This window comes from Diorhabda carinulata, chromosome 2 (assembly GCF_026250575.1).
Source record: "Diorhabda carinulata isolate Delta chromosome 2, icDioCari1.1, whole genome shotgun sequence".
NCBI lineage: Eukaryota > Metazoa > Arthropoda > Insecta > Coleoptera > Chrysomelidae > Diorhabda > Diorhabda carinulata.
Genome location: NC_079461.1, coordinates 33,145,036 through 33,169,003, shown reverse-complemented (window position 1 = coordinate 33,169,003; position 23,968 = coordinate 33,145,036). Strand labels below are relative to the sequence as shown.

The following is a 23,968-nucleotide window of genomic DNA, read 5'->3' as shown; positions in this document are numbered from 1 at the left end:
CACTTTGCCACTTGCACTGAACTTTTGATTGTCCCTTTATAGTCGTTTGTATCACTTCCCGTTCGTTGTTATCTGCTGCTACTTTGGCACATTTGTCTACTTTTTCGTTTCCTGGGACGCCTGTGTGTGGTGAGATCCAAATGATTGATACGTTTGCCTTGGATTATGGCATAGAGTTCTCCAGTATGGACGCTATTAAGTGGAGATAGTTTAAATGTGTGTATTTGGTTCTCTAGAACTACTGCAGCTACTAGGCCATTAGGTGTTTTGGATGCATCGGTGCACAGAAAATGGTATTCGGTGAAACTTTCTTCTGGTAATCTGGTAATTCAACTGCTACGGTGTTTGTGTATTGGCGAATTCTTTCATAGAACGGAATATTTTTTGTTTGTTTTCGAATTAAAGCCAGTAGGAGGGGCGACAAAATCAAATTTGTTATACATACTGGAAAAATAAATTTATTGTTTACGGAAAGTTATTGAATGTAGTTGTAATTTTCACTTTGAAAATTAGGTATTCTACAGTTCCTTTTTTGTACGTTACACATTTTATCACAAATTTTTCTCAGTGTAATCTGTTGTGCCATAACCACCCAGCGCTTTGTCGCTCCTCTTTGGTCAGTAACTAGTTTTAGTCACCTACTAGAGCTGGTTTTTTCGAAAGTCTAAATATTATTGACTAATATTCGTATTTTTTCAAAAGCTAAAAGCTATATTTTCGTGTACATCAAAATCGTCTATACCTAATATTTGATTTAAAATTCACCTACAAGTAAATTTGAAAAATTGAACAGATGCTGCCACCACTTACATAAATGTGTAACTAATACGAGAGTGATTCAATAGCGTATAGATGGCGCTAATGAGAAATTCTTACGTATAGTCCATTTTTTATCCAAATTTATACGAATTAGAAAAGTAAATTTTCATTTATTGTTATTTTCACATTTTTACAATCTTTCCTTTCTTCGTTTTAAAGTGTTCCTCATTTTTAAAATGTTTCAAAATATCACAATTTTCATGCAAGTACAGAAGTAACGTCTAATGTCTATAAATTACCGTATTTTTGAATTTACCGCCGAAGTTGAGATCAAAATGGCAGCTTACGACATTAATACATCGCGCACGTTGACGCTTATCTTCCCCACCATATCTCTGTTTTATATCTATTGACATAAGTTATACTTCCAACACATAAAGTTTATGTAAAAGCGTTATTCCAAATATTAACTCATCTGTCACGAAAAAACTCTTATCCTATGAATATGCCATAATTTAGGGTCAGTATATATGTCGTGAGTTGTCAAAATTTATAACTTTCCAACCAAACTCATTGTCGTTTATTAAAACTTTCGATTAAGCCACACATGGGGCATTTAATGGTTTATTCATAAAAGAAAAGTTTACTTGATATTATATTTGAACACGTATTTTCGATACCGAAGTTTTCATTTAATTTTGAGTGACGTTAAAATTAAATGCTTTTTATATCATATTCAGAATATATTTGGCAATTAAAAGTTTGTATATAATATTGGGAGAAATATTCAAAATATAATATCGAAATTATTTTAATTGAATACGGATAAAAAACATATAATGAAAAAGAATAATTTAAATTACAACGCAATTCATTCATATATCAAGTACTGTAAGAAGGACATCTAGTTGTTTACAAAGTAACTACGTTATATTACAATAACAAAAAAATAGCGTTGTCAAAATAGTTAACAAAGATAAAGAACATATAGTATACAGTTTCCGAAAGCTATTTTACATCCTTTTACCACTAATAATGAATAACGAATTTATAAATATTCTATACGTTCAGAATTTCATATTTCTCCTACTTTACTGTCATATGCTATTAAAATTTTTAACTACCATTGTCTGTTTAAGATATGAAGTTATCTACCTGCCTAAATTCACTGTAACTGTAGAAGTAGTTTAAAGCTTTATTAGTAGATGGCGACGCAGGTTATATCATTCAATTTCATATAAAAGAACGTACTTTATGGGAGTAGATGAAATAAACAATACTTTTGGTAAACTAATAAACCTCAAGTCAAACCCCCATTTAAACTTAAAGTTAACAGTACCAATGATATCAAGGCACGAATTGAACTAACCAATAAATGTGAATTATTCAGATGAACTTATGTCAGTGTAGATCAATTTATTAAACGTAGTTTATGATTCATCTTTTTATGTCAGTGATATCATTTTCAGTTTTAAGAAACAGTGAATTGTTGATCATAAGTTTTTTATTAGTATTCAGTATTCATAATTATAATTAAGTCACAGATTAAATCCCATACAACGTAGTATTCTAAGCACCAAAATTACTAACTACAGGTGACAAAAAACAAAAACAAAATTAGAATACAATACTCTTTAGAATCTATATAGATATATTACGATAATGGGTAACGAAATGTCATCTAGTGCTATGGAAAGTATCCTTTTTAAACATTTGTTTTTATTTATTTTTATAGTTGTGTCAAAAGGTTTTTTTTAAAGAAAATAAAGATGTAAATATTCATATTAACTATAATGTAAATAGTTCTTGATTACTTTAATTATTTATAAAGTACTTAAGTTGTCCCTAATGTAATGAATAGGTATTTATAGTTGATTGTTCTATATTTCCTTAACATGTACCAGAGCATCTTTTCAATCTTAAATTCGCAGTGAAAGAACTAGAAAGGAATTCAAAAAAATGTGAAAAAGAAGAAAAGCAAGAAAAAGCCAAAACCAAACAGGCAATCCAAAAAGGCAATATGGAAGTAGCTAGGATTCACGCAGAAAATGCAATTCGGCAAAAAAACCAATCTCTCAATTATTTAAGGATGTCTGCTAGAGTAGATGCCGTTGCTAGTAAAATACAATCTGCAGTTACAACTAGAAAAGTTACGAATTCAATGGCGGGTGTTGTTAAAGCCATGGATGTAGCCATGAAAAGTATGAATTTAGAAAAAATCTCACAAGTTATGGATAAATTTGAACAACAATTTGAAGATCTTGGAGTACAAACCGATGTACTGGAAAATACAATGGGACAAACAACAACCACTCTTGTACCACAGAATGATGTAGATTCTCTTATGCAACAAGTCGCTGATGAAGCAGGGTATGTATCTCAAGTTGCCCAAATTTATATATATATATATATATATATATATATATATATATATATATATATATATATATATATATATATATATATATATATACATACCAGATTTATGTATATTAATATCTAATCTAGATAATACCTAGAGGTGATAGTAAATTCGGACCGGTTTTGGGTGTTAGCCCCCTTTCTCTCCAAATTCTTGGTTCTCTTTTTCCTTTGTGTGTTAACACCCAGATTAGTTTTTTCTTTGCCTAGTTCATTTATATGTACCATGAGCAACTTTCTTATTTGTAATTTGATCATTCTTATTGCTTTTTGAATGGCCTCCTGCTTGGAAGTTACTTGAGGAGGATATTAACAATTGGGAGTAGTGAACCATATATCTTACAGAATCTTAAGGATCAATACCTGAGAATACTTACCCAAACTAAAGCTAGTGAATGTACTAAAATTTAATAATCAGGGATAAAAAAATACTAGTTTCAGAGACAAACCTTGGAAACTGTGTGGTTCTAAAAGAAACCATTAATATTAAGAAATATTTCTAAATAAAAAAGTAGTTTAAGTTTTCTTCTTATTTAACAGAACCAAATCTTGAAAAAAAGATTTGATATTGATAATAAATAAAGTAATGAGTAATGTAACATGAGTATTGTAAATAAATGTAATGGTGGCTAGGCCTTAACAATTGCATCCAATTTACAAAATTTCATTTTAAATCTAGAAAAAGAAAAATGGAAACCCAATTTCGCTCATCACCTTGAAGGGATAATACCTTGTATACCCACTGTTGGTTTCTAGTATTTTCTCATTTATACTCTTGTTTAAGGTTGGAACTAAATATGGAATTACCAGAAAATCCTCAAGGTTCGACTGTAGGAACGGCTTCACAGATGTCCCAAGAACAAGACGAATTGAGTCAACGACTTGCCAGACTCAGACAAGCAGAATAGAAATCTCGAAAGGGATCAGTGATGGACAATAAAATATAATTATCTACTTTAATATTGTGAAATGGTTCTATTCATAACAGCTTGAATAAAATTAGGCCGTTTTACTAGAGATCAGTAAATATTTTTGCAAGTGTATAATGTGAAAAAAGTAAAAAGGGATCATATAATCAATTGACTACACTCGCTATAAATATAATAAATGGTTTATTTACTTCAGTCTCTATTATTTTGTTTACATTTTTTATCTGTTTATTATTTTCAAATTTACTCTGCGAGATGGTCTGGTATAGGTACAGGCAAAAAATCAATATGGCTGCTACTCTATTGTAAAATATCCCATACCAGAGAATCACGACAAAAATAATGATATGTTTACAATTATTATAAATTTGTATTTATATTCGATTAAAAATATATATTTTATTTGCTTCACTTCGTTTTTCTAAATTAAAGATGAATATCAATTTCTGGAGTACGTCTAATTAATTTTTTATACTATTCAAACTAATACAAAGTGATTTAGAATTACATAAGTACTGAGTGGCCAAATAAGGTAAGTATTTTGGATCATATACTGCTTTTTGGTTCAAAAAAAGTGGCAAAACATCTAGAGGACTAACGCACAAAGTAAACGGTTTACCTTCAGTCTCTGAGGACGATAAGTTTGTTATTGAAACGTGTGTTAGATAGTGTAACTGTAAGTGTTGGTGTAGTGGTAGTGTAAACAGTGTGTTCAGTTTGAAAATATTCCAATTCTCCACAGTATTTGATAACTTCTGCTGGAATCCCATTTTATCCTGCACTCTTATGGCTTTTAAATTTTTTATCTGTTCAAAGATTTCTTTACCACTTGGTTCTTTGAGATACCCATTTTCTATTTCCTCTCCTATATCTTTTTTTCCATTCAATACTCCTCCAAAGTATTGAATTTTTCTCATATGGATCTATTAAAAGCTTTCCTTCGTTGTCATTGATATAAGGTACCTAGTAATTAACTGTTTGGTCTTTTGGTAAAAATTTCTTAATCCCTTCTTTTCAATTTTTTGTAGTTAATTGCGCATGTATATTCTTTTTTTTTACTCTGGTATCTTTTTAGTGTTCTTTCGGATTTCTGAGTAATTTCTCTTGGTTTCTGTATAGTCAGTTTCTAGTATACTAGTTTCCTATCCTCCAGTTTCTTTTTACAGTCCTCATAGAACCATCCTTTCTTGCTTGTTTTCTTTTCCAAGCCTAGCGTTTCATCTATGGTTCTATTAATGCTTGTCGTTAATGACATTAGCTGCTATGCTTTTGGATTTCTTCTGTGATGTACAGTATGCCAAGATCTTTCTGGAGAGACGTTTAAATTTACACACATAAAATTTTGAAAAAACGACCATTACACGTAAAGAACATAGATAAAATAGTTATATAATACCGGATGACACAGCAGCCCAAAAGGAGGCAGGAAAAGGAATAGTGGAGATTAAACAATAAAAACATCACCAATTGTTTTATTTTTTTCTTTTTAATAATAGTTTATGAATTTAGAAAACATGAATACTATTAAACATTGAAAAATACTATTCATATTATATACCAAAATAATGACCTATCACTACTTTCCAAAAACATAACACAACGTGACGTTGCTGCACATCTTGTAAGAAAATCACGGCTTCCGGAAATCAGTTTCTTAGCGAATTTCTGGCAATTAATTTTTCTCATAATCAAAATTAGTTATCAAAAGTCAGTAAAATGAAATCTACAAAAAGTAACAATTAAAAAAATATTTTTAATTGTGGTAATTATTAAATTTTTATTCTAGAGATACGCCTATGGTTGATTCATTATATGAGTATAATAATTAATTTATCCGAATAATGCCATCTAGTAATGCAAACTCAAACTTATTAAAACCTAGCTTTAACTTCGAACAACATTCCAGTACAATCCGATCCGTTCGTTTGACAATAGATTAAGCTCGACGTTAATTTTAACTACCTCTTGAAAATACCAAAAATGCCAATAACTATTCAGTTTATTTTTTAAGAAATATAATAATTATAATTTGGTATAAACAAGTGTTTTTATTCTGCATAGTTGAACAAAATATTGAAAATCAATTGCTCCGAGCTCTCTTTAAAAACGCTTCGGAGTAAAACATCAGGCAGATTCCATTTGAATACTTGGATTATATCAACTAATCATTATCTGTTCACTCTTTCTACTACGTTGTCAGGATATATAAAAAAAAGATACACTTCTATTTTAGGTCGACTTTTGGTTATTGTAATCGAAATATGCTAAACCAATAGAATAAGATTTATACCGGTTGCTATAGATACATGTAAACTAATTTGAACCAATGCACTCAATGAAATATATCATGTGATCGTAACGGTATTCGGTATTGGTGAATCCAAATCCCTTTAAAATTCGCGCTTTTTGGTAATGGCATGTGAAAATGTAATGAGAAGGCTTGGCAACAATGGAGACATTCTGGACACAGAAGTTGGGGGAATTATATTTTTCATTAATATATTGAATGTTTAATGAATTTTGACAAAGAATTATTCCCAAATTGATCTCATAAGTAATTTCAGTAATACTATCAACAAGAGAGAGAAAAAAAATGAATCAAATTGTTCTTCTATTGTAAGCCGCAAGTCAAGTCATCACGCCATTTTGCCGTTTGTCGATGTGTGTCCTGTTAGATTTTCCCGTGATGATCTATTCCCATCGTTATCCGATCATCGGCTTAAAAAATTGAAATTTTGTTTAACAAAGTGAATAATCAAGACAATAGTTTGCTACCGCAGGTCTCTTAAATAGCAGAAAATATTCAAGTAAGTTTGTTCATCTACTTAGTGAAACCTATCAACTCATTGCTCATATTTCTGTTATCTGAGTTTTACGAAAATCTAATAATTATAGATTTATTATTTAATAACACTTATAATCGGTTCGAAAAGGTACTAATGACTATGATCTAATTTATTACAACGTAATCAATTGAGTAGGAGCCCAGGTGATTGCCAATTATATCGTCCAATTAATGAAAATATATTATTTGCTGTTCTTCTAGGCTGAATCTACTTTGAAATCAAATAGAAAAAGTTTTCTATTCAATAATGCATTTGATAGTTCGAAGCAATTAATGATCTAACCTCACATAACTATGGTAGAGATTGGAATTAAATCATTGCCATATTAAAAAGTATCTATAGTCAGCAAAATTTTCTAGTAAAGTGTTTTGTAGATTTTTAGTATCCCCGATTCCTGTTATCCTTAAGAAAAAGAATAACAATGCATGAAATATAAATAATGAATGATTAAAATAAATTTTTTATTAGGGAAGTTGGTTATATTACCAACACCATGACTTTGATATTTTAAACAATTTGGTCCTTCAATATTATGGCTCAACCTCAATATTATGAAATATTGAATGAAGGCGGTAAAAATCCTGAACAACAGTTCTTTACTAATGTAGAGGACCAGACAGTACAATATGTAATAACTCCCGATACTACTCAAGTACAGTTTCCAAATCAACAGGTAAGCATTGTCGTTTATGTCAAAGTATATGCTTGAATAAAATCCAGTAGAACATAACAACTGCAACAGAACAGTAGCACTAGCACTTATTGTGTGATTCTTGGGCACTAGTAGACAGTAATAAAGGAAGCTAAATTACTTCATCCCAAATTTTTGAAAAAGAATGATTGGAATATCATCTTCGAACACCCATTTATATAGGTTTAGCTGCTTGTATTATGCATAGATGTATCCTCAATTTTAAATCTTTTATTTGATTCACACTAAAAACTTACCGCAATTAAGGAATATTGTACTATTCAGATAACGCAAGATCAAGTACTGCAAACCCAAATCATACACCAACCCATCATCCAACAACCAATTCAGATTCAAGCTCCTCAGTACGCCCTTCTTAAGGATGGTACGTTGAGGACTACAGAAGGACAACAAATATTCTTTGTAGGTGATAGTGTATCTGAAGGAATAGTTATAGAAAAACCAGTACAGCTTCCTCCACAACCTATAGTATTAAATCATCAATTGGCACACCCCACAGTGGTTAGAGGTTCTGTTATGAAGACAGGACCTAACCAACAAATTTTGTTAGAATCCACTCAGGTATTTATTTTTAACTCATTACATTTATAATTTAGTCTCTGTGTTTAATAATTTATATTTGTTTACAGAAACAGAAAGGTATGCAACGTCCTCAAACTCCTAATCAACAAGTCAGGCAACTATCTCCCTCCATTCCCCAAATAAGACAACAAATCGGTATTACTAAACAATCTTCACCTCAAGGACATTCACCTCAGACTCAGCTCAGGCCTCAACAGCAAAATATCAGGCCACCGACACTTACTAGAACAGGACAAACTCAGTTTAGACCTCAACTACAAACTGTTGTGAGGCAAACTGATCCAAATCAACGCCAACATTTGCGGATGCCGAGTCAGACATTACAGCATAGGCCGAATTTGGTGAGAGGTGCGGGTTTGGTTAATACAAGAATGCAAGGAATTGTGCAACAACATCAAGTACAGCAGTCTGCACAACCTTCTAAATTTACTAACCAAGCAGCAAATGAAAACGAAGTGGTAAGAATTCTAAAATATATGTTGTAAGTTATTTTTTTAATGAATATATTTGATGTTGAGTAGACTGCAGATGACCAAGAGACGGTGTCTTTACCTGATGGTATGGTGGTAACCATGGCTTCATACAAAAAAATGTTGGCGGATCAAAAAGCTAGAAACAATCCTCAAAAGTAAGATATAATAGTAATTTCAATAAAATATTTTCTGTATACATTATTTAAAATGTTATTTATTTCGGTTTTAGACAAAATGTTCAACAACAACAAACAAACCAAATTCAAGGATCCCCTTCTATTCAACAGCCACAGCAAAACATGCTGATGCAACCTAATAATCCGTTGGGCTCTTCCAATATTAGACCTCAGCTAAACCCTATTGCTAAAAAGGGTAGGAACCCAGTTCCACGAGTACCTAGGCTACCTGTGAAAAATGTTCCTCGATTAACAAGACCTAGAGCACCTCTAGCCAATCAGCAGCCTAATAACCAAGAACATTTCTCTATGTTGAGTCAGCAACAACAGATGAATAAGCAGCAAACTCAACAATTTCAAACACAGGTTAAAATTATAATATATGTCATATACTGCTTGTATAAATATCAATAAATTACTGAATTTTAATTGAAATTAATTTTTCCTTTGTGAATTATTTCTATATATAACTGGAAACTGCAATATTATGGATTTCTTCTAATCCTTCCGCTCCCTTTCTTTCCAATAAATTTAAAATGAAAATCCATGATGCCAGTGGAAATTGATAGTTTGTAGACTGAAAAAACTTATCTAATTCAATTTCTATCTTAACTATTTGTTTATAAATAATAACATTATACTATGGTTTCTTATACTCCACTATTGCAGTTGTTTTCTCTCTTGTCTCAAGTTCCACAGCTCTGAGAACTCTAATTTCTGTACTGGCTTTTGATTAATTCAAACTTTTTAAACATCCTATGTACAGTTCTGCTATATCAATCCATATTTTCTGTCATTACTAAATTCTTTATCGGTACAGGGACCACCTCCTCAAATGACGATGATGCAGCAGCAACAGTCCCAAAATAATCAACATATACAACAACAAAACCAGCTTCAACAGCAGCAGCAACTTCAACAGCAAAATCAATTTCAACAACAACAAAACCAACTTCAACAGCAAAGAAACCAACAAGCTCAGCTTCAGGCTCAGCAACAACAGAGGAATAATTCTTCTCATGCGAATTATATAATCCAACCGCCAAAATTGAATCAGAAACCATCACAACAAAGACGGTTACCAGCGTATATACCTTCTAGTCAAATTCAAAAAATTATAGGTAAATAAATATTATTATTCTGTTTGTATATTTTTATATTTGTTTTGATGTTTTTTTCAGAAAGTACTCCTATCGGTGACGATTTTCCGGATTCGATCAGAATGCTTGTTTTATTAGAGAATGGCGAACAGCGTTTGATAACTTTTACTTTACCTAAAGAACCGTGTACAATTCAAGAAATTTTAGAACAAGTGAATGTACCATTTCAAGCTGATACACGCATACAAGTTATTGAAACAAATTCCAATGGTATTAATTATATAGTTACAGTTGGAAACGTTGCTAACTTAGGATTCAAGGTAAGTAAAATTCATTTATGTATCAGATTTGTTTCAAAATTTGCAACTACAAATTATACTTAGTTTTTTAATACAGTTTTTTCTTTCTAGTTTCTTGTCTATGTTAAATTGTACTGATCATACTGTTTACTACTACAGCAAAACTTTTTCTTGTGGTTCTTTGAGTTTGATTATGAACTAAGGTTCTATGGAAAACTTGAGAAGAAGCAGTTTTCGTGCAGTGTGTTCCAGTGGCGGATTTACCTATAGATTTCATATATTGCCACCTCTACTGACTTCTGAAATTCGATACCCTATGTCACTATTATTTAAATTTTACTCTATAATCGGAAAAGTGTTTCATGTAAGAACCTCGATTATTTTCAAGCTTATTCAAAATTACTTTCATTTCTTTAAAAATTTCAAAACTGCTCTTCTCCTTTTAAACAAAATTTTCCGCCCCTTGAAAATCTGCCGCCCTAGGTTACAGCCTACTCAGCCTGCCGGTATATCCACCACTGGTATGCTCAGTATGAATACAACCAACAGTTTCAGAAATTGAAACTTAGTTATTGCAGTTAATTCAAATTCAGTAACTATATATCTAATAGATGGTCAAAATTGTTATATTCAATGTTGCAGGAAGAAGAAACACCTCCTCCTCCTCCTCCTCCTTTGCAAGAACATCCGCCTACTTCACCAACAAACAATTCTGCTCCCTTAACTAATCCTCTAACTCAACCGCATTTACAACAAATGTCAAAAATGCAAACTCCAAAAACTATACCAACACCAACTCCTGTCCAAGCACCTGTACAACAAACCAGAACTGCAGAAGTGCCACAGAAATCACCATCTCCTGAACCCGTCAAGGAAATTCCAAAATTTTTAGCTGGTATGTAAAACATTGCAGAATAGTTAATTTTTATATTAATTAATTCAAATGTTTTGAGTTGAATGCATGCAATTTTTGAAAAAAAAAAGAAATTACACTATTAATTAATTAAAATGCCAATAAAGAAATTATAAGTAGATAATTTTTGTGCTCGTTTTGTGATCAGTTTTAAATTTTTGTGAATATTCCAATTCCTGATCAACTACTTTGAAATAATACGTCAGATTATTTGTGTGTGTATGTTTTGGTAGTAGACAATTTCTTCTACCTAATAAAATTCATATATCAAATAAAAATAATCCAAAATTACTGTTAAGTGAAAGTGGTGAATCAGAAACGCTACACTGACACCCAGGAAGCTTTAAAAACTCAAGTATCAAAAACAACTCATACAAAAGTAGTTATGAGTTCTCACGAGACACTCTACTGGGTTTGTGACACTAAAGTAAGCTTCAGATGGGTACCTGGACACTATGAAGTGGTATTGAACTCTAAAACAGATAGTGTTGCAAAAAGTGGGACTATAAAGTCTAGTTGCAACAGGGGAAGTGTTTATATCTTTACAGAATCATCTTGAAACTTTTCCTATTTTTTTTGTAATACATGTAAAGTACCTCAGTGTACCTCAACCAATTTTGAAGTTAGCATAACGTGTAGGTTCTGTTATGTAGAGGACGAAGCTTCTATCCACATTATCTAGTAGTGCTAGAGGCTATGGAACCCCATAATATTACGTATGAAGTAGAAGATGAACATCTCTGACAGCTAGTGCCATTCCACATTCTAAATTTTCTGAAAGTAGCAAAAATAAGGGACACAATAGATCCTTTGGGTTTGCGATCCTTAATTTAACTGTTTCTTATTTATTCAATGGGTTGTTCAATTTGAATGTTTTATTACCTCATTTAGAACTACGAGAGGTGCAATTCTATTTTAAGGTGGTATCTAGCCCTTTCCCATTTTTTCTCTTAGATTGACGTTACTGTAAATTTATTTATCCCGGAGTCTTCAACATCATATAAGTTATTATAATAAAAGCATCTTATTAATTTTGAATAATTGAATAGTTTTTATATTAGTATCTGTGTTATATGATTTATTAATATAATGAAAATGAATTAGGAATGTTAGCCTTGTGCGGCGCCTGCGGATACCTCTCGGAAGATTTCAATAGATGCATAAGATGTTCTAGAAAATTGCCAGATAATGTTAAAGCTATACCAGCAAATATGAAGGGAAATTCCGAAACACCGAAAAGGAATCTAGCAGCCGTTGCTTTGGCTCAACAACAGAAACATCAAGCCCTACAACAACAGCAACAGAATCAGCAACCTAAAATAAATACAAGTAAGTCTTACTACTATTATCTTTTCGTATGTTTTTTTATTTTTATTCTAGTTATTTTGAAGGTTCTGTTATAGAAGGCTTATTATCCAATATGTGATGTAATATCCACCGGCTTTGCTTTTGTCTTGAGGAAAAAAACTTTTCATCAAAAACTTCATTAAATAATTCACTCCCAATATAAATGAACCAGACAATAAGATTGAAAGAAAACAGATATCTTAACCCCTACATATCTGCAATGAAACAGTTGACCATAAATCAAATCCAGCAAAAATATGAGAACATGTCCGATACTTTTGTGTAGGATTGTTTGATTTTTCACGTGTCTAGTTGCTTTTAAGTTTAAGTTTATCGTGCCTCCTTTACTTAAACAAGTTTGTTGTCTCAAGAGTATACTTGCAATTGTGAGGCTGTATGAACTGGAGTTTCACATTTCTATCAATAGAATCAGTACTCGTGGAAGCATAATTTCATCAGTTAAGAAGACAGTGAGGAGGTTCTAAATGACCTTTTGGAAAGGGTCTACTCAGGAAAAGTAACATTAAAGTCCTTATCCTTTCAGTTTCTTTCTTATTCAGAAACTCTTACAGGAGCATTGTACACCTCAGAAAGGCTCTGGGTCAAAAAATGGCGTTTGTTTTGCTTGATAATATTGAAAAATGGTGTTTATAATCACCATACAATTATTTTAGCTCCTTAAATCTGTATTTTTTTATTTTTTTTTGAGACATATTGACATATTTTGTTGCTTACAATTATTTATATTCCCTCAATTACGTATTTTAAAGAAAATTAACACATGACTTCCAACTACGAAATAATTTGCAATTAACTACCCCGAAAGGATTTTTTTTACAAAATTCTGCTAAAAAATGAAAACTACGTTTTCAGTGATAACAATGTATTAAGATTATTTTTTTAATGATTTAATGCGATTGAATAACATTTTGAAAATTACCTCGGCAGTCAACGAGTTAATACGCGAAATTAAAATTTAAATCCCGTTTGCCAGCTCCGTACCACCGCACTGGATTGCTATTTACCTTTCCAATGTGTCTACAACGTCACGTGTTTCTCGATCTTCCAGTCCTTTTTCCATTACGATAATACGTCTGTTTATATTTCAGAAATTATTATAAATATCGTTTGTAAATGTGTAATGTTTATCAAGTTAAATTTATTGTCTCAAAAAAAAGGTAACAATTTAATTGGGAAAAGATTATTTTTCGGAATTTGAATTGAGGTTATGTTAATGTGTATACACGATACTAATAGACTGCTTACGAAAAAAAATGTGGACTTATTAATGTGATAACAGTATTGCCGGTATTTAAGGTTATTAGTTGAAATTTTAATTCCGTTTGTACAGGGGTTGATCGATAAATTCAGTTTAAAATAATAGTGTCATTCAGTAAAACTGAAATATTTATAAATTCGAAGTGAGGATAAGATCGATCATTAAATATTTTGTTAATTGGGCATCTACATAGACCTTTAGACGTGTGCTCTATCAAAAATTAAATTAGTAATAGAAATTTTTTTAAAGCAAAATACTTGAGTAGCAGAATGTAAAAATTAGTTAATACAATCAATTTATCACTTTCGATTATAAGTACAAAAGATAATAACTTAGTTAAGATGGATTATTTAAATAGATTATATTGAAAACGTCATTATGCCAAAATAATTGGCAGATCGGGGGATTTTGACTCAAACTTATCTTCTTATACCATTTTAAATAAATTTCATACACATTTCTCCTAGGTCCAGCTACAAAAGTGGCTGCTGGTTCCCCTCAAAAGAAAAAATCAGGAAGACCTCCCAAAAATGTGGAAGAAAGCGTTCATGTTATCAGTTCTGACGAGGAAGAGGAGGAGGAAGAAAAACCCAAATTTGTAAGTAATTGTTCATACCATAGTTTTGTCTTATTCGCCTTACATTAAAAATTTGTTTTCAGAGTGAAAATTTATTGCAAAAACTTGGCAGTTCGGTAACGATAAGTCCTATATCAAAAGAACCTTCAACAATCGATATTCAGAGGCACTGTTCTTCCAGTTCTAATAGTAAGTAATATATTATTTATTTAAATCAATATACTGAGTATTTTTTATTCGCAGCATCCACAAAATCATTAGATGAAAAAGACTTGAGTACAAAACTGAAATGTAGGACAGTAAGAATTGGTACTTACCGATGTACTCCTTCAGATGAGGTATGTAAACTAACCTAACCAATTTTTCAATTTTAATTGTTTTTATTTAATGTTATTTCAATGTTTTTGTCTTATCTTCTGTTTTTTCAGTATTAGTTCATAGGACATAGGATAGTTGGAGACAAGGGCTATAAAACATGATAAGTCCCACTTAAAATTACCCAGGGTATATGTCCTTTGAAAAGCAGGTGTTTCGGATTGAACCTTCAATTTCGCTGGGCCCTACTGCAGGTGCAGTTTTAGGGCTTATGACACCAACTTGATGTACAATGGGCGTAGAACCAGGAGTTCTTTGCCTACATCTAGTCCCCTGGGTGGATTCTTTGTTTTCTCTGCACCACTGATGTTGTGGTGTTTGAGCTGGGCCAGATCAAAAGCACCTTCATCAGTAGAAACCAATGCTTTGGGGGTAGTAGGTTTTTTCAGGGCCTTCGAGGGAAAGGGAAGGATTTGTTAAAAATCCTGCTTTTGTAGTGCCCTTGGAATTTCGCCAAGCATTGTTTGTGACACCTGTTCAGGCACCATTCTCCCCTGAGCCCGATGGCTTTCACCTTTTATTAAGCTCATAGAAATGAGCCTTCTTTTGCACAGTCCCTCCCTCTTATACCCACGTAGGCGAACTTGTGCCCTTTTACCAATGACTCCTCGAGGGGATTCATTATTAGTTGCTCTCGTTGGACTTCAGTTCTTTGGTATTATCAGTTTTAGGTGAATTGTCAGTTTATCTGTTTAAGCATTATATCTCTAATATTGGTAAAAATTAACGTTTTGTTGTAGATTGTTATAGACAGCCTCGGTGTGACGATGAAAGTCCCTCATCCAAACAAAGAAAAAGGCGTTTGCACCATAACTCTCAACAATTTAGATGTGGTAAAAGTGCTGGCTAGTTTCAACAGTTCCCTGCCTGTTATATTCTACTATATCAATACCTCGTTGGCAGCAAAAGTACGAATGGAACTGGACATGACGTCGGACAGCGAGTATTATTTGGATCCTTTAACCTTGGAAGAAGAAGCGCAACGCCGTATCACTCTATTACCTGATGATAATCTAGAGGAACAAAAGGAAACTTTTGAGCTAATTTACAGTTTTCCTGTGAATATATTGGAGGAATTGAACATCAAGGAAGCGAATGATATTTTAATTAAGACTTGTCCAAAGGATCTAGTGAAACCTACGCCAGGATATCTGTAAGTACACTTTTCATATTTTCAAATGTTCAAAAGCCTTTTTTTCATATTTTAAAACGTTTATAAGCCTTTTTTCACATTTTAAAAGCAATTTTTTTCATACATTTTTTTATATATATATATTTTAAAACTTTTAAAAGTGTTTTTTTCACATTTTTAAAGCCTTTTTTTATATTCTGAAATATTTAAAAGCCTTTTTTCATATTTTAAAACATTTAAAAGCCTTTTTCCATATTTTAAAAACCTTTGTCTCATATTTCAAAAGTTTTTTTATGATTTAAAACATTCGATAGCCTTTTCTCATATTTTAAATGTTGAAAACTTTTTTTCGTTATTCAAAACGTTGAAGAGCCTTTTTTTATCAAATGTTAAAACATTCTAAGAACCTTTTTTTTCATATTTTTAAATGATGAAAGCCTGTTTTTGCATTTTAAAAGGCATTTTTACTTTACTTTAAAACGTTTAAAAGTGTTTTTACATATTTTAAAATGTTTAAAAGTGTTTTTTCCACATTTTCAAAGCTTTTTTTGCATATTTTGAAACGTTTTACAGCAAACTTAGTGATTTCACAAACATAACCTAAAAGGCAAAATTTGTCAGCATTGTTTGATCACTTCCGTGTTAGTTAATTCTCAATATAGACTTTTCAACCATTATTACTTTGTTTTGTTCCAGAAACTTCACCAAAATCAAACAACTGATGATTTATCCACCTGAAGGTCGTTACCGGATTACAATAAACACCGAAGATTACATTTGCCTCGGTCAAGATCAGTTTCTCAACGATGTTATCATCGATTTCTACCTCACCTACCTCGTAGATAATCTACCTCCCGAACAGAAGGAGAAGATACACGTTTTTTCGACTTTCTTTTATAGAAGATTAACCACCAAACCTGTCAAAGCGTCTAGGTATGTCATTTAATTTTTATTTATCATTTTGTTAATAAATGAGTATAGTAAACAGCTAAGATGTTTTTTAATATCGAAATCAACCCCTAAATTGATAAATTTTACTTCAAGAATTGAAGGGAAACCTTATATTAGATAGTTCATCTTGATTATGGTTGTCGGAAAAACTAATGTGATGTAATACTGATTCACCTTGTATAAATGAAAATATTTCGTTTTATAACAAATTATTTTTATGTATTTTACCCTTGGATGGAGGTAAACGGCTAAACTTAACTTAGAGGGCGTTACTAATCAAATAAATGTTATTCTCAGCTTCTTCTGGTCTAATTTATGTCCAAATCACTGTGTGTAAGTGTTTATACGAACCGCCTTTATAACTTGATTTTAGTTTAGTTTATTTTTTTTTATTTACATGAATTTTCAATTGAAAAAATGTGAGAGATTCGACATAATTCGGCTGGAAAACTTCTCCCACACATTCAACAGAAATAAAAAAAATCCAACAATTAATCCCGTCATTTATATACGTTTTAATCAGAATAATAATAAATTGTACTTTTACATAACACCTCGTATATTTGGAAATACAATAATTTTCATATAAACATAGAATCACGTAATCCAAAAAAAATTTTTTTTTTCGGTTTTAAATTATAATTAAAAAATATGGGACATACTGTATAACAACCCAACGAACGTTTATATATTCCTAAAATCTATATACTTATTCGAAGTCTGGCAACATCGTTTACGCGACAATTTACCGTCGACCCTTAAATAATGGTTTTTTTTCCTAAAGGTGTGGCAACGGTGCTTTATTTATTGATTTGCTAATCTAAGCGAAGGTCGTTCACTTTTCGTGACGTACTTGTTGAATGGATTCCACGAATGCGGACCTGGATTTTATCTACAGAGTGACGTAATTTTGTAGAGAATAGAGTGGTACGGGGGTAGCACTAAAATATGACCGATCGCGGAATTTTATTAAATTCATACCACACGAAAATAAATTAATGGAACATTTCAGCCTTAAAATACTATAAAAAATAATCATTTTTATCAATATTTTATGCTTATAAATTGTTTTGCCGCGTTAATTCTTGAACTTTTAGTAGTTAAATTGTATAATTAAAAAACATTGTTCAGTTTTGTGCGTAATTTTTCAAAAATTTCAAAATAAACGTCACTAAGAAGCGAAACCTAAGTTACATAAAGTAAATAAATAAAAATACCTTTTTATGAATTATTTGATTAAGTCTTATATTCCAAAACATAATAATCATAGTTTTCCATCGATTCTTTGAAAATATTTTACATTAGATTTGTCAATTTATAGCAACACCCTCGTATTACTTTAAATGTAACCTTGTAACAAATGCATGAATACAATTTTAAAAAGACCCTCGTATACACCAATATATCATAAATAGGAATAATAAAACTTATTAAACTATTTACTTTTTAAAAGATCCAAAAATATCAAAATAATTAATTTGATGCTTTATATTTATCATAACCCTCGTATATTTCGATGTCAACATTTGATTGCATTTATAATTAGCTAATAACATATTTTTATTAGAAATTTAAACGTCGCGATTGAAATGTAAATATATTCACAATGATTTCTAAATAATATCTGGCAACTCCGCCTCTATTTTATAATTGTAAATAAGAACTTTGATAGTAAAATATATCTAATTAATATGGCAACACCGCGGCACCTGTTTATCTGATGGAAAGTTTATTGCGTAAAAGACAAAATAAGTACTATACAGAATGTCTTCTAACAAATATAAATATTTAAACAAATTTTAATTTTAATTATTTTGTTTATACGAGTTGTACAAAAAGTCAATATCATGTAAAAAAGTAATGATTGAGTTAGTACTAAAAAATTATAATCTATTTTAAAAAAATTTTAGAAAATAATTTCTTTTTGATTCTATGCAATTATAGTCCAATAAAAATATTCAAAATGGAAATTTGAAAACGGCACGATTCGGTTAGTGGAAACTGAGTATAAGACTGTTTAAAATCAGTTTAACGAAAATTTATTCTAGAAAACGAGTTTCCAATTAGTTGTAAAAAGACTAGGAAATCAGGACCCTAAATTTAAAAATAGATTAAAAAAGATTCCTGAAAAAGATTAGTTAGAATATCATTTGTCAAAAAATGCGAAAAATTATGGAAAAGTATTAACACGATGGTTTAAACAAGCAGAAAGAATGTGAACTAATTTTTGACAACAACTAGAAAATTACATATTTTTAGTTTTGACATATCGGAAACTAATTCAATGCTGAGCGAACAAAAAATTTAAGGATGCTTAATTTTTGCATCTATAACTTTTTTGTGTGCAAAAAAAAACAATTTTCAACGCAAAAAATATGTACATCGACATATCAATTTATGAAAAAATTATTTGTCCTAATTCACAATTTTTATCCGATGGGAATTTGATCCAATGGGAAGTAGGCATTTATTACGGAAACTAATTTCTCATAAATCGTCGAATTACCGAAATCAGTCATAACATGGCAACGTCGCGAAAAATAATGTAATCGCTCTATCAAATTCTTATTTTATCCAGAGTACCGTATTTTCAGATGAACCGGCAACGTCGCCATAGTTGTTTGTCGAATACGCTTCCCGCCGTCGTCACGAAATATAAACAACTATACCGAATGTCTCATTATTATTATAATATATTTTTTAATATTTCATGTTTATTTTATATGCAAAGTCGTGGGCGTGCTCAAATTTTTAAAGAGAGGTGATGATTATATCTTGCTTTTAATATAAGCAGGTTTTTATTAATTATTGATAAATAATATCGATATACCAGGTGCTCTAAAAAGCTGGAAAATGAGAAGAAAAGTTTGTAATTTTCACAATACAAATTTAAAAGCTTTATTTTAATAATAAAAGTAAAAATTCATCAAAAAAATTCTGGTTCTACCAAAAAAAAATATTTATATTTCATTTTTCTAAAAAGTAATTAAATTTATTAGCCAAATAAATAAATTTGAAGGAATGTGTTGTTATGCACGTCTCTGTTACCAGAAAATGTCAAAGTGACACCTGTTTTAACTATATCACATCGTTATTGTCGTAATGAGAATATTTTGTCTAAAATGTTTCACTGTATGTATATTTTTTAAGGATGCAAATTTCAATTACATTTTCAACAGCTTAAAGATAACTAATTTATCACAAAATAATTCTTGCAACTTTTTATTTATTTCATACATCATAATCATACCACACGTATAATTCATTAATTTTCACTTATCTGGCGATTTTATTTTTTACCATCAAAATATGTACATTCCGATTGGAAATGTGTTATGTAAGACATTCTATATAGCACGACATTATTCATGAAATATCCCAAAATTTCTTATTTATTTTACATTCCGGCAACAGCGCCAATGTTGCATCCGCATTCTCATTCGTAAAACGAAAGTTGTTGTGTTGGGGATTTTCTGTTTGGCTTGGCAGCGCCGCTGCTTTAGTTTATCCAATGGGAAATTATATAAATTTATTAGATGAGAAGTAGGTTTTCTGTCTGTAAGCTTTGTGAGTGAGACAATGTTGACGGTGCTATAAATCAACCGAGTTATTACGGATTTTCTAAAATTTGTACGTTAATTTATTACGCAACACAGTTATAAGTAATAAATTACAGGAAACGATCGATAGGTTTATTTTTTTAATTTTAAGTTGTATTATACAGGTTGTCTTATTTATTTTTCATAATAAAATAAATTCTTCATACAAATTGTCTCTGCACATCATATAATGAAAAATTTTAATTCGAAAATTTACTTTATACAAGGCGGGTCAAATTTTTCTACATTAATTAGGGTATTTTTTATAAAAAGGGAAACACGACCTTTTTAAGGAATGAATCATCAAAATTTGAATTCACCATTTACTGCATTCAATATGGAGGGTTGGTTTGAGGGTATGTGAGGGTTGTTACGTTACTTTGTTTATTTGAATATTCTATTACTAAAGTTATAAGTTGATGTTCATAATTTTTTTCAAGTTGTATTATACAGGCTGTCCTATTTATTTTGATAAAATAATCTTAGTTTGAATAACAATAATTTCATTATACAGATTGCCTTTGCAGATTATGAATAGAAAACAATTTTCATGCAAATACAGGGTCGGTCAGAATTTTGTAAATTAATTAGGTACTTTTTGTATAAAACGGAATGTAATTTGTATTATACAGGTTGTTCTATTTATTTTATGTAATAAAATAATCTTAGCTTGAATAAAAATAATTTCATTATACAGATTGTCTCTGCAGATTACGAATAGAAAACAATTATAATTCAAAAATTATCTTTATACAGGAAGGGTCAGAATTTTGTAGATACAAAAGAATAATTAATTTAAAGTCAGCACCTACCTCAACACATATGAAAAAAGGGTAGTTTTGGAGGGTATGTGAAGGTTGTCACTATTTTTTTATTTGTCGCACACTTATTTTTTCAAATAACTGCCAAATGGGATCGATATTTTGTGGGTGATTATGAGATATCAAGATATTTCATATCATAGAGTAGTTTTGGAGGGTAAATATTTATTTTTAAAATTGTTTCTTCACCATTCTCCCTTAGATAAAGATTAACTATGGACAAAGTATCATATCTAGTTTATATACAAGTCAAAACTATTTAGAATAGTAGCCGCTCAGATTGAACTCTTTTGGCCTTCCTGGAAATATTTTCTGGTTCATAAGTCCTGTATCCTCATTATTTTCAATTTTTACTCGTCCATGAATTTTCCTAATCCTTCTCCTCTCACATATCCTTAGTTGCTGTACTACCAAATTTGTTAGTCTCGTAGTTTATAAGTTTCGAATATTTTTCTAATTTCAGAAAATCTCAACCTAGCGAATTAGATCCGACTTTAACACCGGCCCAAAAGAGACATGCTCGCGTTAAAAAATGGACGAAAAATGTGAATATATTCGAAAAGGACTTTATCATCGTCCCTATAAACGAAAACGCTCATTGGTTCCTTGCTATAATCTGTTTTCCCGGTATGGACGGTCCTCATACGTGGGACGACAAACCGTATAACTTGGAAGTTAATTCCAAGAAGAAAAGTGAGTTAGGGATATGTTATAATTTCGATTCGATTATTAATTACTTTCTATTGACAGAAAAAACCGATACAGTAAACGTTGGCAACCTCGCTATATCCATAAAACAAGAAAAACTATCTAAACCAATATCCTGCGACGACCCAGAACTCAGTGATAAAGACGAAGCCGAAGGAGATGACAGCGAAATGGAATCCGATGGTTCCGAAGAGATTCCCATAGGACAACCCGCTGGTATTTCAGTCAGTAGCCCTTCTAGTACCCCTACACCTAAATTACCAAAAGAAACCAGACCACAAATCAAACAGTAAGTTGAACGTTTTCTTTTTTTTTATCAAACACACTATATAATTAACTGTATTCTATTTTTCAGACCGTGTATTCTAATCTTCGATTCATTAGCTGGATCTTCCAGATGTCGCGTTGTAGCTACACTAAGAGATTATTTAACTTGCGAATATAAATCTAAAATGGGCTCGGATAAAAATTTTAATAAAGACGTTATTAAAGGTGCCAGTCCGAAAGTACCCCAACAAAACAATTTCACTGATTGCGGATTGTATTTACTACAATATGTAGAACAATTTTTAAAGGTAATAATTATTAAAACCCCTCGATTCTATTGTCTGGTACTTCGAGTCGGGTATGAAGAAGGCTCGAAGGACCATACTAGTGTTATTATATAGTGTTGCTGCAATATTCTTATACATTTATGTTCGGATTACAATCATGTGTGAGGATTGATTCTATTTGGTTGGTAACTATCTATAAGTGATCACTTATTCATTTTTTATTTCTTACGTTAACCAAGTTTTTAATTAATGAATAAACTAATGAAAAAAAAAATAGTGAGTGGATCAGAAAGTTAATTAATATCATTAATAACTTAAGATATTGATATTAAGAGGAATTAGATGCTCAAAATTAGGGCGTTATGATCCAGTATAACATCATTATACCCTATTCTATTACTTTTTGAGGTATTTAGTTATAAAATTGATTATTAAATAAATCGAAATAGTCAAATTCAATTCCTTTAAATATAAAATTATTCTAGAAATAAACTCTAGAACATTTTGTATAAAAAACTATCAGTTTATTGTTTTTCTTTTATCTGAAACTAATAAAATACCACTTATTTATTGATTTTTTAAGGATCCAATTAAAGATTTCCACATACCTATTAAAGAAATCCAAAATTGGTTCGAAGAAATAGTAGTGACAAGAAAACGAGAAGATATAGCTAATTTAATAAAAAGTTTAATGAAGAAATATGGTAAAGATCTGAGGCTTGTACCATATATAACCTTCCCAACTTACAACGGTAAGTAATCTTCCTATTTCACATCAAAAATTCTGTTTTTTTTTTTTTAAATTTTATTGTTGTCTTAGGTGAAATCGTAAAAAGAGACCTTGAAGACGAAGAAGAAGACGAAGAAATGATGGGAGAAGAAGAAGAAGATGAATATTTCGATAATCAAAGAAGTGATTCAATGATCACCTTCAATTCTTCCAAGGATACCTTATCGGATACAGTATCAAGTGAAAACGATATCAAAATGGAAGAAACAAACTCTCCGATAAAACCTTCCACAATTACCGATACTGACTGTAGTGATTTCGTGACCCAACCCGTATTAAACCCTCCCAAACCGGACATTAGTGAATTCCCCCGACAAACTAATAAAGATACTTTATCCATTTTAAAAGCTAAAAGGATAATTAAACATAAAACCCTCGAAGGGCCGCTTTTAAAAAAACACCGGAACGATGAACAGGACTTGTGAATGTGAGACTTATTTTTATTTTTTAATATATTAACGTTAAGTGTTCGCAGTTATGTAATTTCTGATTTAAAAAATATACAGAAGGACTGTGATCCGTCAATTATTTTCTATTATCGAACTGAACATAATATGCAATCATACCATTCCTTTATATTAAATTCACATCCAAACCTCAGTTCTGTTCAAATTCAGTCTCTGAA

The 23,968-nt window shown here is 30.9% G+C and overlaps 2 protein-coding genes across 4 annotated transcripts; both read left to right on the top strand.

Annotated features, from left to right (window-relative positions):
* Window positions 1-2,147: 2,147 nt before the first annotated feature.
* Window positions 2,148-4,516, top strand: LOC130903458 (charged multivesicular body protein 1b). Its single transcript, XM_057815562.1, has 3 exons — window positions 2,148-2,455; window positions 2,664-3,129; window positions 3,965-4,516. The coding sequence occupies exons 1-3, from the start codon at window positions 2,422-2,424 to the stop codon at window positions 4,086-4,088; spliced, it is 624 nt and encodes a 207-aa protein (XP_057671545.1). The 5' UTR covers window positions 2,148-2,421; the 3' UTR covers window positions 4,089-4,516.
* Window positions 4,517-6,530: 2,014 nt separating this feature from the next.
* On the top strand, window positions 6,531-23,860 carry LOC130890770 (uncharacterized). 3 transcript variants are annotated; one of them, XM_057795077.1, is made up of 20 exons: window positions 6,531-6,916; window positions 7,424-7,628; window positions 7,932-8,228; window positions 8,297-8,707; window positions 8,771-8,877; window positions 8,952-9,264; window positions 9,719-10,019; window positions 10,080-10,318; window positions 10,940-11,192; window positions 12,315-12,539; window positions 14,304-14,434; window positions 14,497-14,602; window positions 14,657-14,751; window positions 15,529-15,941; window positions 16,617-16,853; window positions 21,755-21,984; window positions 22,042-22,288; window positions 22,355-22,574; window positions 23,137-23,305; window positions 23,374-23,860. In XM_057795077.1, exons 2-20 carry the CDS (start codon window positions 7,488-7,490, stop codon window positions 23,766-23,768), a joined length of 4,530 nt encoding a protein of 1,509 aa, XP_057651060.1. In that variant the 5' UTR covers window positions 6,531-6,916; window positions 7,424-7,487; the 3' UTR covers window positions 23,769-23,860. The 3 variants fall into 3 exon arrangements, with proteins under 3 accessions (XP_057651060.1, XP_057651061.1, XP_057651062.1); XM_057795078.1 differs by lacking the exon at window positions 7,424-7,628 and having other exon boundaries at window positions 6,550-6,916; XM_057795079.1 differs by lacking the exons at window positions 7,424-7,628; window positions 7,932-8,228 and having other exon boundaries at window positions 6,550-6,916.
* Window positions 23,861-23,968: the final 108 nt, after the last annotated feature.